This window comes from Podarcis filfolensis (assembly GCF_964270895.1).
Source record: "Podarcis filfolensis genome assembly, chromosome: 17".
NCBI classification, from domain to species: domain Eukaryota; kingdom Metazoa; phylum Chordata; class Lepidosauria; order Squamata; family Lacertidae; genus Podarcis; species Podarcis filfolensis.
This window is the reverse complement of record NC_139621.1, coordinates 39128032-39142529: the sequence shown is the minus strand read 5'-3', so window position 1 is coordinate 39142529 and position 14498 is coordinate 39128032. Positions and strand designations below refer to the sequence as shown.

Sequence of the window (14498 nt, the reverse complement as noted above, 5' to 3'; positions counted from 1 at the left end):
AGGCGCTGGACTTTGGGAAGGAGGCATGAGGGCTCTGACAGCATCCTGAAATTCTCCCAACTCCTTCCCAAAGCCTCGTTGGCACTTCCCCAGCTTTGGGAAGGAGGTGGGAGGACTCTAGGACACGGCCAGAGCCTCTTGCCTCCTTCCCAAAGCCCAGCGCTTGCCCCTTCTGCATGGCAAGGCAGTGTGCAGCCCATGGGTTCTGTGTCAAAAGTACTCTTGTGGCTCATTTGGTATGAAAAGTTGGGTCCCCCTGTGTTAGAGGCACCCCACTGATAAGGGCTTGCTATTATAGCTTGATGCTAGGCCTGGGCGATGTATTGATACATCATCCAGTGTGAGAGCCAGTGTGGTGTAGTGGTTAAGAGCGGTAGTCTCGTAATCTGGTGAACCGGGTTCGCATCTCCGCTCCTCCACATGCAGCTGCTGGGTGACCTTGGGCCAGTCACACTTCTCTGAAGTCTCTCAGCCCCACTCACCTCACAGAGTGTTTGTTGTGAGGGAGGAAGGGAAAGGAGATTGTTAGCCGCTTTGAGACTCCTGAAGGGAGTGAAAGGCGGGTTATCAAGTCCAAACTCTTCTCTTCTTCATCCAGGATCAGTTTGAGGGTCAGACTGCCATAGTGTTTTGACCCAGCGGTATATCATGGGTGGGGCTTGCCAGCCAGCCGACACCTTACCTTCCTGCTCTGGTTGAGGAGGCGGACTGTCTTCTTCCTCCTTGTGCTGGGTGCTGGTGGCGGTGGGAGTGGTGGCAGTTTCACCCGAGTGCCTTGCAGGGCCTGGGCCGATGCTCCTTCCTTTTCAACATCGTGATGTATCACTGTATTGCGATGTTTAGCTGGTGATACATTGAAATGCTGAAACCTGAAATTGCCCAGCCCTACTTGACGCCTGGGGTGGGAGGATGCCTTACTCTCCTCTCTTCGTCACAGTGAATTGGAAGAGTCTCTGCTGGTGCTGCCCTTTTCGTATGTGCCCGACCTCCTTGAGCTCTTCAATCAACACCTCCAGTTGGGTTCAGAGGTAGAACTGCTATGCCGAGCTCTCCTGTTCCTTCTCAGGTAAACCCCACGGCTGAAAAGAGTGCAGGGAAGCTTCCTGGCTTTGAAGCTGGTCATGTCTAGCCCTGCACCTTGAATGGTTCTGACCAAAAGGTGAATGAGCTCTATGGTACCATAGAGACTTCCTTGTATTCTTAAAACACAGGCTTTCTCAGTGCTTCCAGTGACATTAACTTCATTAATAGGCAAGTGTTGACAAACCATTGCCTTTTCAATCCCTCAGGCAGAGTTGTCTTTTAAGAGGCTTTCTCTATCACTTATTTCAAATAGTAATTTCCAGCTGGACAGTAAACTGAGTTGCCAAACAGCAGCACATTCCTTAATTCTGTTTCAGCCCTTGTATAGGGAGAAGACATCATAGTCTCCGTTTAGGTCTGGTCTTGGCAAAACCAGACTTCATTGTGAACTGCTCTGCTACCTCTCTGTTTTCTTCCCCCTCCCCTGCAAATTGAGGCATCGTGATAGCCTTAGGAGAATGCCCAGAATGCTTAAAGGGTCTTTCATAAGCTCTGTATTTCTCCATCAGATATGTCACTTAATAATCAAACCTGGCATCTACAACATGGTTCCTCTGAGTGCAACAGCATCTATTAATAGCTCTCCTGGCACCCCTAAGAAGCCTCTGCACTCCTCTCCTGCCTACTTTGCCGGGAGTTTCTCCTCTCTTTGGAAGTGGGAAGGGAGCAAATTCTGCCTGGAAAACTACAGAGTTGAGAAAGGAAATGGAAGACAAGTTGCTCACTCCCACTTCCTCTTTCAGATGTCTAGTTTTGTAGGTTGAGCCTGGTGCCGAGGTAAAAAGCAGAGTGACCAGGAGGGAAAGCAGAGAGAGAAGAGAAAAGAGGAGGGGGGAGAGTGGTCTGACCAAAAAGAAATGGAAAGTGTGTGTGTTCTTTCTCTTTGGGTGGCTCTGTGATTGTGTTTAGCCCCTTTTCCTTTCTGGTTGTATGTTCTTGCTTTGCTTCCTCCTCTCCTGTTGGGGAGGGCGACTATCTGTTTGCTTCTCCCCCCACCCTATTTCTCTCAGTGCTCTCCTTGTTGCTTCTCCTAATCTCTTCTCTTTGGGGATCTGTTTTTTTACCATGACCAAATACAATGAGATCCAACACTGCAACAATGAACCCACCCCTAATTAACATGATAATTCAATAGAAAAAGGACTGCCCTCCACCTTCTGTTTTACTTTACCAATGTGAAACACTTCAGATTGAAGGGTGTCATCTTGTCGATCCTTTGTAAGAGTGTGAAACATCTCATTGATGCTCTGGGCACCTCTTAATCAACCAGGAGGCCAGAAAAGAGTAGATCTTATATAGTGGTACCTCGGGTTACAGACGCTTCAGGTTACAGATGCTTCAGGTTACAGACTCCGCTAACCCAGAAATAGTGCTTCAGGTTAAGAACTTTGCTTCAAGATGAGAACAGAAATCGTGCTGCGGCGGCGCGGCAGCAGCAGGAGGCCCCATTAGCTAAAGTGGTGCTTCGGGTTAAGAACAGTTTCAGGTTGAGAATGGACCTCTGGAACGAATTAAGTACTTAACCCGAGGTACCACTGTAGATTAGTCTGGAAACCAAAACTTGGCAGTCTGACAGTGAATTTTGGGTTCCCTCCCCACTCCATCCCTAGGATACACTTTGGACGGATCACAACCAATCAACTTCTTGTTAAGGTGATGGAGGACCTGAAGAAAACCACCATCTCTAAAGTCAGCCAAGTGAGGGTAAGTAAGTGTGCACCTATGGGAAATTTACACAATCTATGGGTAGTGTATGTAAAGGGTGCAAATTTTGGATGCCCATCTGCTTTGCCCAAGCCGCACTGCCTCTTGATCCCTCTTCCGGTGTCAGTAATGGTGTGGGACAGCAAGTAAGTCCTGGTTATCGCACATACAGTGCCATAAACCTCTAATTATGAATCTTAGTATTTGAGATTTATATTTATTATAATAATAATAATTGCATCATTACAGATTAATCTTGTACCGTTTTCGTTTAGTTTCTTGGGTCTGTCCAGCTATGCTAGCAATGTGATGAGCTTAATCATGGGGTTGGAGCATATGGTTGTGTTGGGGACATTGCTGCAGAAGGCCTCCCTGGCAAGCGGTCTTTGCCTTGGCTGGAACGTTTGCAAGGAGTTTCCCCAGGACACCATTAGCACAACTACTGCTTGCATGGTTCGCTCAGATGGAGAGAAGCAGGGAGGCTTGTGATTGTGACGAGGAGGACCACCCTGATTGAAAGTATCTGCTGTAGACTGGGTTTCCATCACAATCCACACCTTTCCCTCTGCCAGGAATACAGAAAAACTATCAATGTGATTGGGATGAATAATTTTAGCAAGCACTGGTTGCGAAGGCTGTTTCAGGAGTACTGTATTTTTCGCTCTATAGGACGTACTTTTCCCCCTCCAAAAATGAAGGGGAAATGTGTGTGCGTCCTATGGAGCGAATGCAGGCTCCTTGGCTTCAGCGATAGCAACGCGAAGCCTCCAAAGCGCAGAGGGAGTGTTCCCTCCGTGCTCCGGAGGCTTCGCATTGCTTTCACTGAAGCCTGGAGAGTGAGAGGGGTCGGTGCGCACCAACCCCTCTTGCTCTCCAGGCTTCAGAGATAGCCGCCTGAAGCCTTCGGAGCGCAGCGCAAGTTCTCGTTATGCTCCGCAGGCTTCAGGTTCCTTTCGCTGAAGCCAGGAGAGCAAGACTCTCCTGGCTTCAGCAGAGAGGGAGAGCTGTGCAGCGCCCCTTCAGCCAAGCAGGAGGAGAAATGGAAGGGGTTCCGTTTCTCCTGCTGCTTCGCTGAAGGGGCGCTGGGCAGAGAGGGGGAGAATTTTTTTTCTTGTTCTCCCCCTCTAAAACAAGGTGCGTCCCATGGTCCGGTGCATCCCATAGTGTGAAAAATACGGTATCTGCGTTGTGACAGTAACATGTGCATCTCTTTGCCCATATGTAACAAAGCAGGCTTAAGCATGTGAGCTGGGAAATCCCACTTCAGCCTTGCTAGCCTATTACTTTTTCCAGATTTAGGGGCCCATCTGCAGTTAAAGGAGGATAAAGTTGGAATATTTTATTGGGTAGTTGTGAAGATTACTGAGGAAATGAACACTGTGCTATGCTGATGGCTATCAGAGCAAGATTTTCGACTTCCCAGACAGAATGATCCGCTCTCCTTCCATGCACTTTTCTGGAAGTGTTCTCACTCCGAGCCAATTTTGTGGGGGGAGGAGGAGAGGGGAAGCCTCATCACACAAATGGAAGTCCTTGCAGGGACTTCAGCTGACAGGGTTCATTAGCTGAATCCTGCCCGCTGTCTCTGACATAGTTTGGTATTAGAACAGTAGGGAAAGAACCACAGAAGTTGGCAAGTGATGGCAAAAGTATTCCACGTCTGCCCTCTTCCTGCTTCTTACGTAGGTCTACTTATGTTCTGTCTATAGGATGTGCTGGGATTTAATATGGCCGGCCTGCAGTTCCTAAAGAAAGAAATAGAAGCCAAGGATGAAGTGACTTTTTTTGCTGATGCTACTGACCGATTTGAGGAGAAAAAGAGGAAGAGAAAGAAGAAACAGAAGATGATTCTTGCAATGGTCTAATTGGGGCATTTTGGATTTGTTGCTCCAGAAGAATGCGGGTTTGTTGTCTCCAGCACAGAGGGGTGTGAGGTTCTGTGGAAGCCTAACCCAAGCTGCGTCAGATTGTCACTCACAAATCAAAAGGGAGGGGTCAGAGAAGGATCAAAACACTGCCCCCCCCAGCTTATATTTCACCTACTGGTTGCAGCTGCTGCTTTCGCTGATCTGTGGCCTTGGCACCTTTTAAACAGACTTCTCTTCCTGCCCATCAGCGTAGTGACCTCACATCACACAGCCAATTGGATTTGGGAATGAGTCGTCATCAAGGCTAAATCATAAGGGCAGTACCCCCTGCCGTCACTCAAGTGGACCAGTATTTTTGCCGGTTTTCAACAGCATTCCTCCTCCTCCTCCACCGTCAAAATTTGGTGCAGATGTGTTGAGTGAAGCCTTTCCCAAAATGTACTTGTTTAGCTAATCCCTAGAATTAAAACTTCTTTTCATTCTACCGTCTTCCTTTGTAATTTAAGCTTCATAGTTGCTTCTCAAGCCATTTAAACAGGAGAAAATGTTTTGATACATTGTATCTGTTGGGTTAAGCTTGTTTCCTTTGAACTAAAGTTCACTGAAGAGTTACAGAAGTTTAAAAAGCTCTCAAATGGTGCATGTACTTATTCACTGAATATATCCATCAAGCAATGTGGTGATGCATTTTCTGAGACGGGATGCTTAGACCTTGTGTTTAGATGCTCCAATATGGCCACATTCCAAATGCAAACCAGTAGCTAAATTATTGTGTTAGCCTTAAACCAAATTGGCTACAGGACTGAAAGGTCTAAGGGAAATAAGTAATATCCCTCCCTTTATATCAGTGTGTCTCAGGTGTTCAAGACATTTTGCATTGTCTGCTCTTGAATAAACTGCAGAGGTTTGTATTAAATTTGTTCACAGAAGCAAACTGATCCATTACTCACATTTGGCTCACTTTGGTTTAGTTCAGGAGTTGCCAGCCTGTGAACCAGTTTTATGGAGCTGGGGATGGGGGCTTGTGTTGCATGTCAAGGGGTTTTCCTGGGTGTCTATTAGATTGTAGTGGTGAAGGTTATTCATGCATGGTGTGTGAGTCTGCGGTGAATGGCAGAATTTAGAAGCTTGAAGCTCATTTCTACAAACTTGAAATGCAGGATAATTCCTTTTGCATGCCAATTTCTTTATCCAAGCTAGGGCACTCAAAAACCACCACCAGAGGTTAAATAAGGAGGCACACACTTACATGGGAGTTTTTATAGAATTTCATAGTTAACCCCACTGAACTCAAGATGGTTTACTTCAAAGCAGATATATAGGATTGTACTGCAAGTTACATTCAAATCTTCTACCTTTAGTTAACAGATACATGTACCCCATCAGCCACAAAAGCATTAATGAGACATCGCTCAGTATACCCCACTAATGTCAACCTGAGAGTGAAAGGTCCTCTTCCTACTGGAAAAGAATGGACAGGATTCCCTTCATGGAGCATTTGGTTCTTTATTGCTCCATCCTATTGCTTCATGTCTTATCTTAAAACAGAAACTGAATCTGGTAAATAGTCTGACTGGATAGGTATTTCTCTCCAGTAAAACTGCTTGGTGGTAGCACAAATGGAGTGGAAAGCTCATTTCCCAGTTCCGCTGTTAAATAAAATATTGTCAAAGTCCAAATCAGAGAACCACAATGACGAGGAACTAGACTTTATTGTTAAACGTTGATGCCTAAATATATATTCATAAGTATCGATGGGAAATTTTTATACTTCAAAAACATCAAGATGATATTGCTGCTAGATAATTTTACCATTGCGGGGCTGTCGTGATGTTATAATCACCATTCCAAGCCTGACATGGTCTGTTTTGAAAAATAGCAACAATGTGAAGTTAAAAGATAGCCGGGCTGTGTTAAAAGCTTTGTTGTAGTTCTTGTTGCAGCATTGAAATTCCAGCGCAGGGTAATGTGACAGTTTGATCACTAAGGAGAAAATTCGCCCACTGAGAAACGAGTCTGAAACCAAGAAAACTGAAAATTTCAAAAACTGCCTTTTTGTGCTTATTTCACTAATCTTAAGAGCACTTGTAGATAACCTCCATGTGGCCAAGTCACCCTCCTGCCACTGAATTCATCCCCTTGCTGAATTTTACCTAGTGCTCCCCTCCCCACTTCAGAAACAAATCACATTTCTCTCAGCTTGCCAAAGAGCTTTAGGGCAGGCTGTGAGCAGCGTGCGGAGACAGAGCCATCCCTCTCTGAATGTAAACTGCATCACCGCCCAGCCTACCAAGCAACTGGCAGGCAGAGGGAAGCGTGGATGTGACAGGGAGCAAAGGCACTCCGGGAGAGCCATGGTGTGGGCCTCTCCCCACAAATCATGCTGCAGAAGGTGAGGTCCAGCTCCGAGGGCCTTCTGGCAGTTCCCTCCCTGCGAGAAGCCAAGTTACAGGGAACCAGGCAGAGGGCCTTCTCGGTATTGGCACCCGCCCTGTGGCACGCCCTCCCACCAGATGTCAAATAGGAACAACTACTACCAGACTTTTAGAAGACACCTGAAGGCAGCCCTGTTTAGGGAAGCTTTTAATGTTTGGACTACTGTATTTTAATATTTTGTTGGAAGCCACCCAGAGTGGCTGGGGAAACCCAGCCAGATGGACGGGGTATAAATAAAAAATTATTATTATTATTATTATTCTCTCCCTGCTTTGAAAGCCCTGTGTGCATATGCGCAGGTCACTGGCATATGGCCCCTGAGCACTCATCCACTGTTGCTTGGGGACAAAATGGTTGCTCACCCCTAATTTAGAGGGGGGCGCTGCAATTGATCCATAGCAGACCAGCTAAATCTGCTTCAGGAGTCAAATGCAGCAAGAAGTGTCGACAGCAGTTCCTCCTCAACCACAAGGGTTCAGTGTAGGAGCCCTGGCAGGGAGAAAAGGGGTAATCGATTTATCTTCCACTTGTTTCCAGAATGGATGCAACCTCAGCTAAAGCCGTTCTGGTCCTCTCCTACCCCAATCTCTCAAGTTATTGCTATACCAGTAATCCTTGACCTGTTGTCTTAATGGTGAGGTAGGCAGTGCCATGAAACTATTTTGGACTATGACACCAATGCCGGTGGCCTCCATACAATTGGCAAGGAAGCCCGTGAGTTTTAAATTTCAGGATCTTCAATTCTGGACGATGCATTGAGATCTGCACAGTGTGGTAGGAACCAGTTATCAGAAAGTACATACTGTTCAAACGGAGTTTCCGCGCTTAAATGCAATTAAATTACTTACGTTAACCAGGTAGCTTGTGGGGTAGTATAACTCTAAAATGAGAGGTTGGGCTTTCTGAAACCAGCTGAGTGGTAGAAGCCTTCCCCCCCTGAGGATAGTTGGGGGGTCTGCTGTCATAGATGTTGCTTGTTAAGACTGGTGAAAGGCATGTTAAGGATGGATGTTGCTTTGTGAAGCACTTGTGTGTGCTCTGTTAATCTATATAAAGAGCATCTCTTCTAACCGGCAGAGGACTGCTTTGGCCATTAGGTTCCAGCTGGCATTCCACTTCTGGTCACAAAAAAAAGCATTGTGAAACTAGTAAAGAACAGAGATTGGAGCAAGCTTCATTAACCATGAACCCCCAAATTTGGGACCCCCTGCAAACTTGTGCCATAGTTTTGCAGCTTCCTCCAAGCTGAGTAATTGATACATTCGTTGCAAAACTCTGTCAAAGCTTTGACGGCGATCCCAAATTTCAGGGTTCATAGTTAATGAAGCTATGGGAGCAGGCTGATTCAGGAGACAAGAGCTGCTGTTATTCAAGTAGAGTTTAGCTCACATCTGGGATATGAAGTTGGGTTCTCTCCAAACTCTTACTCTTTCGCTGGATGATGAAGAGCAGCTTCAATGATTAGCAGCTTCCCAAGTTCCTACAAATGGTGGACGGGGCAGAGGTGCCGCCCTATTCCTCATTGGTATCTAGGAGTTTACTAACCAAGCATATGACAGTGGCCTTCAAAGATTGCCACACAGAAGATGGAGTAGAGGTGTTCTCTCTTGTTCCAAAAGGCAGGACTAGAACTAATGGGAGGGAGTTGCATGGGTGGAGTTTTCTACTGTTCCTATCATTGGTTTTCTTCTTTTCTATTGTGTTTGTAAATCACTGTGAGTAATTTCCAGGAGAACCTTACAAAGAGCGTCTTTACAACATCAGAAGAACCCTAAGAAGATCAAAAGCCATTTGACAGTTGGACAGAATGTCCCTAGTGGTGGTAGACTCTCCTTCCCTGGAGTTATTTAAGCTTAAATTGATACTGTTTTTTTCAAAGCTGCTGCTCAGAGCATATAGGATTCCAACTACGCCCAGCCAATGATAAGGAGAAGATTTCTGGCTGAAAGGGCAGTGGGACCACAGGATGGCCCTGTAAAAAGCTCTAAACATTTAGCCTTTATATAATTTCTCTTCCCAAATGTTCCCAACATTTTGAAACAACTTGGGTTGCGTAAACATCTCCAGGGGTTGGAGTTTACCCCCAAAGGCACACACTTCCCATTGTCTCCCGAGAGAGACAGATGTCAACAATAAACACCTCTCTCCAAAAGTATTTTAAGGGACTCCAAAGTCTTCAAAATAAAGTAACTTGCTCAAAGTGTGTGGGGGTGGGGTGGGGAGTTCTGTGGCCATCTGTGCAGTAAAGGCCACCAGTTTGTCCTGCACAGAAAAGCGTTAAAGGATATTTGCTTCCACAGGTAGGAAGAGAGTTTCCGTTTCTGTGTAAATTTCGATCCGATGGGAAACTTCACCTGCTCCCTCACTGCCTTCTACTCCAATAGCCATAGCATAAATATCGACTTCCAGCTCTGTTTGCAACCCAGAAGCTACCTATAAAAAAGGATCATTAACATTGAACAACGCTAAACTTCTTCATGAATGGTTTTCCTCATATCATGCAGGAGGACACCAGAAACTAACAGTAAAAAAAAAAAGAAAAAAAGGATGAAGCTAAAAGTACCCCAGATTAGTTGGACTCACATTGAGGGCTGTTTGCTTTACCAAAAAGTGAACAAGGACCAGGGGAACAATGGATGAGGAATGGGAGAACCTCACCTGCAACGTTCCAAGATGGTGCCACCTCATAGCACGATGCATGGATGTTACAAAACAGGATGTTACACCCCCAATAGAATCCCCTTTACTAGCCTTACTATAGAGCAAGTAGCTCCCAATGTGAGCAACAAGCTGTGTGCAGAGAATTCAAACGCACCTTTCTTTTTCTTTTTTTTTTTAAAGGATGTGTGCTCTGCACTGTTCGCTGTAGAAGAATGGGCAGTAGCATACCGGAAGCCCCTTTGGATAAATTATTCTGAGGACTGTCCTTGGACCAGACAATTGGAATGTCTTTTGGCTTAGTGGCCTTTTTTAAACCAAATGATGTTTCATTGTCGCTGGGGTGGGTGGTGGTGGTTAAGCATCAGAAAATAAAATTCCCTTTTTCTTTCTTTTTAACAGAGAAGGAAAATAAAGAGCTGCAGATTTAGAAGAGCGGGGAAGTAAAAGCAGGCAGGAGTTCAGAAAAATCTTAAGCAAGAGAACTACTCTTCCTAGGCAAGGAGGGAAAAGCAACTGGAGAATGCACTTGGGGGGATGACCATGTGTGCCTGCCTCGTGATAAATTGAGATTTCTCAGGATTATGAGAGCTGAAACTGAGATTCAGGTAGGGTTTCATAGCTTCGAATGCCTTTTTCAGAAAGCTGCTGCCACTGCAATATTGGAAACTCCTCCCTCCTAAGCAACTTCTTGAAACACTGAGGACCCCAGCACATGGAAAAAACACGACAATCAAGCCAAACACCCCCTAACTTACAGGCCCTGGGGTGTAGCACACTCGCAATCCAGTACGGGGTGGTGGTTGTTTCACCCGAAACCTGCCAAGAAACAAAGTGAGCTAGCTTGTTGGTTGGGACTGACTGGATCAGGAAGTAAGAAAATAGCAGAAACGTAGAATCTTTTGGTTTTTTCATGATTGCCAAGATTTCTCTGCACCCCTTTATCATTTTGTGGAAGTCTTGCTGAACATGTAGGAGCAAGGAAACAAATATGGTGCTTCAAATAAATAAATATGCCAACCTGCAGAAATTCATCCCGATGTTCTTCAGGACTACTATGGTTTTGTAAGTGCAGCCCTCCTTGAGAACCCCAAATGACACCTTAGGTGGGATGAGAAGAAAGCCTGACATTTGCTGCGAAGCTGCTGTAGCAGAGCATGTGTGAACTTTGCCAGAAACGGGATCTTCACCCTGCATGAATGAGAAGCACGGATTAGGGAGGCCAAACATACTCCTAATTTGAAGGAAAGCTGGCATGAGAAAAATATCAAGCAATCCTTCATTCACAGCAGTGAACTCGTACGCTTCGCAGTAGACTGGAGCTCTGTGCCCGGAACCCCTAACTCTGTTGCCTAACACAACCAGCATCAGACACTGATGGGCACCTGACAGCGCTGCCAGTGGTACTCTGCCCAGTGCCAACCTGGACTCCTGCCTAGCACTGTTACCTCCCCAGAATCTCCACAGGGCACAGATGCTTTGCTCCTGCAAGTTAATTACTTCTGTGGAAAGAATAGGGTGAGATATTAACCAGTGGTGGTGGGCAGCAGAACTGATTATGCTATGCTGGCAATTGGTTTGGGTCTCTGGGCAATGGCCACTGTCAGGGAACTGCCATCGGAACTAGAGGAGGAGGCGAAGCTCCACAGCGATGCTGGAGAGGGGCCAAGCAGGGAGAGAGGCAGGTCTCCGGCTGGGGAAGAAAATCAGCGCAACACCAGGGATAGAGGGGGGCTGATGGGGGAAGCAGAGAGGAGGCTCCAGGACTCTTCGCAGGAGACCAGCGAGGAGAGCACAGGTCCTCCGCTGCCCACACCCACCCTGCGCAGAAGACTTCCGCGCAGGGAAAGTAGGCGGCGACTTGGCGTCAAAGAACTTCTTTGCTGGAAGAGGTTCAAGAAACGCCCACTGACGGATTCTGCCAGCGACTGAACAGCCACGGAGTGGATGGCTGTCCAGAGAGAAACGGTGTAACCAGGCAACCTAGCCCAGAGCGGCGGTAACTTACACACAAGCAACCCCTAAAGCCATTACAGCCACCATCTTGGATTTTCCCAATATATGATGCCTGATGTTGCGTATTGCCTCTTGGGGAACCCAGTATTTATTTAGTCAACAAAACGTGTAAACTGCTCAACTGTAATAAATCCTCTAAGAGGTTTGCAAGAAATATGGTGGCCTTCACACATGGAACAGAGCCAAGGCCGGTTCTGCTCCCAGCAGCTCTGCTGCCAGCAGCCCCTGGGGCAGCCCTAGTCTCTAACATTATATTCCAAGCAATATGGCAGTTTCTGATGGGTAGAAATAACGCAAGTTGAATGTTTAAGCAGATGTACAGTGGCTGACCTAGAGCTGATGGCCTGCCATGTGGAAATGCACGGAACCGTTCATAAGGCTGATTCGTCATCTCATACAGATGCAAAGGAAAAAGTCCAATCGTATTGACTTCAGGATGGGGAAACTCATGCAAAATCAGCTCTTCAGTTTTGGGGTGAGTGGAGACCTCACAAATTCCCATCAACCACTCACACAGAGTGACCATCTATGAAGACAGGATGCACCTTATACTGAGCCAGGCAATTATCCTTCCAGCCTAGAGTTGTCAATAGTTTTCCGACATCTCTTGCAGAGAGAAGTCTTTCCCAACCCAATTACCCAAGTTCTTTTAATTGGACATAGAGATAAAAAGGTAAAGGTACCCCTGCCCGTACGGGCCAGTCGTGTCTGACTCTAGGGTTGTGCGCCCATCTCACTTAAGAGGCCGGGGGCCAGCGCTGTCCGGAGACACTTCCGGGTCACGTGGCCAGCGTGACGAAGCTGCTCTGGCGAGCCAGCACCAGCGCAGCACACGGAAACGCCGTTTACCTTCCCGCTATAAAGTGGTACCTATTTATCTACTTGCACTTAGGGGTGCTTTCGAACTGCTAGGTGGGCAGGAGCTGGGACCGAAGACGGACGCTCACCCTGCCGCGGGGATTCGAACCGCCGACCATACGATCGGCAAGCCCTAGGCACTGAGGATTTACCCACAGTGCCACCCGCGTCCCACGGAGATAGAGATAGCAGAGATCAAAACGCTTGAGCTGCCATTGAACTGTCCGGCCTCCCTCTGCTTCTGATTGGCTCTGGTATTTCTTGATGGCCAACGCAAGGCTGGAGGCAGACCGTCATTTCTTAAGATGCTAAATGCAGCACAATAGAGCCACTTTTATTTTGTCCCACCGTTGTCTTAGATTAAATGGATTGTGCAGGTTTCTAAGCACTATTACATCAGTATAATAGCAGATGGTGCATCTTAAAAAAAAGTGTTTTAAGAAAGAAGTTATACTTCTACCGTTTGTATTCATGGTTAGGGTAGAAATGGTGGAACAGTGGAAGATCAACTTTCTTACCTTTCGCCTGGGTACAGAGTGTGTCTTGTCTCTCTGTATGGACACAGGCAATTTCACCTTCTCTTTTCTTGGGGATCCTGCTGCATCCACCAGAAGAGACTGGAGTTTTGGCTCAAAGACAATCTCCAATCTACTCTCAGCCATTTCTGTTGAAAATGAAGAGAGTTCCAAGGCTGACTGCAGACTTTGCACGAGTCCAGTTCTACAGTTCTTGCGCAATTAATTGAGAGCTATTCGTTTTTCTTTTCTGACATGCATGTGCGGCATGCATCCAAAAATCTGCTCAAATCCCAACGACCCTTTCTGAGAGGTGTCCCCTATCTTACGTGGTTTGTTTCGGGGCCAAACTAGATGTGGTATATCAGCAGACCCATTTGTTTAAACCAAGGTGTGGCCTGACCATGAATAAAAAAAAGACACAATCACAAACAAAGGAAAGGATAGGTAAAAGGTAAAGGGACCCCTGACCATTAGATCCAGTCGTGGCTGACTCTGGAGTTGTGGCGCTCATCTCACTTTATTGGCCAAGGGAGTTGGCTTACAGCTTCCGGGTCATGTGGCCAGCAGGACTAAGCCGCTTCTGGCGAACCAGAGCAGCGCACGGAAACGCCGTTTACCTTCCCGCCAGAGCGGTACCTATTTATCTACTTGCACTTTGACGTGCTTTCGAACTGCTAGGTTGGCAGGAGCAGGGACCGAGCAACGGGAGCTCACCCCGTTGTGGGGATTCAAACCGCTGACCTTCTGATCGGCAAGTCCTAGGCTCTGTGGTTTAACCCACAGCGCCACCCGCGTCCCTTAAAAGGATAGGTACATGGGGCCAAATTTGTAGAACAAAAGGGGAACGTGGATTAGGGGAGCCTGTGGCTCTTGTGCAGCAACTGCTCACTTTCCTATAGCCTCTTGTTTGAGGTACATTTCTGCAAGCCAGTCTTACTTTTGGTACCTAAGGACAAAGTGTCTAAGACTCTAAGGGGATAAACTCAGGGAAGGTAAGACGTGGATGGGAGCGACAGTGTATCATCCCGCCATCCCTACACTCCTTAAACCAAACTTCCATCTCTTTTCCATGTGATTGGAACAGACATAGGTTTAAGCATGCTGTGATCTGCTTGCTGTAATATTTACTTGGACATTAAAAGTGGATTAGCCATCTTGGGCTGCTTGCGGCTCTTTTTATTTGTTTTAGCTCAGAGTAACTTAAGTTTCACCCCCACCTTATTATTAGCTACTTAAGTTTGTCTCACTTCCCTACATTTTCTCATATTCTTTTTCATCCCATCATCTTTCAAAGATGAAATGTGCTTTGAAAATTCAGGAATGTTCTATTTTTTCTGGGAACTGGAATACATTTTTT

General features: G+C 46.5%; 2 protein-coding genes across 6 annotated transcripts in view; one reads left to right on the top strand and one right to left on the bottom strand.

Annotated features, from left to right (window-relative positions):
• The window catches only part of WDR3 (WD repeat domain 3), a 28568-nt gene extending 23424 nt beyond the window's left edge, over nucleotides 1-5144 (top strand). For all 4 annotated transcript variants that reach the window (XM_083593049.1, XM_083593048.1, XM_083593050.1 and 1 more), the window contains exons 26-28: nucleotides 938-1066; nucleotides 2694-2787; nucleotides 4497-5144. In XM_083593049.1, coding sequence (XP_083449175.1) covers nucleotides 938-1066; nucleotides 2694-2787; nucleotides 4497-4652 — 379 coding nt within the window. In that variant the 3' untranslated portion in view covers nucleotides 4653-5144. The remainder of the gene's footprint in view (nucleotides 1-937; nucleotides 1067-2693; nucleotides 2788-4496) is intronic.
• Nucleotides 5145-6348: 1204 nt separating this feature from the next.
• SPAG17 (sperm associated antigen 17) overlaps nucleotides 6349-14498 on the bottom strand; it is a gene marked incomplete at its 5' end in the record, with an annotated part of 77335 nt that continues 69185 nt past the window's right edge. For both annotated transcript variants that reach the window (XM_083592613.1, XM_083592614.1), the window contains 6 exons: nucleotides 6349-6671; nucleotides 7940-8077; nucleotides 9380-9524; nucleotides 10508-10568; nucleotides 10771-10940; nucleotides 13142-13287. In XM_083592613.1, the coding sequence (XP_083448739.1) occupies nucleotides 7941-8077; nucleotides 9380-9524; nucleotides 10508-10568; nucleotides 10771-10940; nucleotides 13142-13287 (659 nt within the window). In that variant the 3' untranslated portion in view covers nucleotides 6349-6671; nucleotide 7940. The remainder of the gene's footprint in view (nucleotides 6672-7939; nucleotides 8078-9379; nucleotides 9525-10507; nucleotides 10569-10770; nucleotides 10941-13141; nucleotides 13288-14498) is intronic.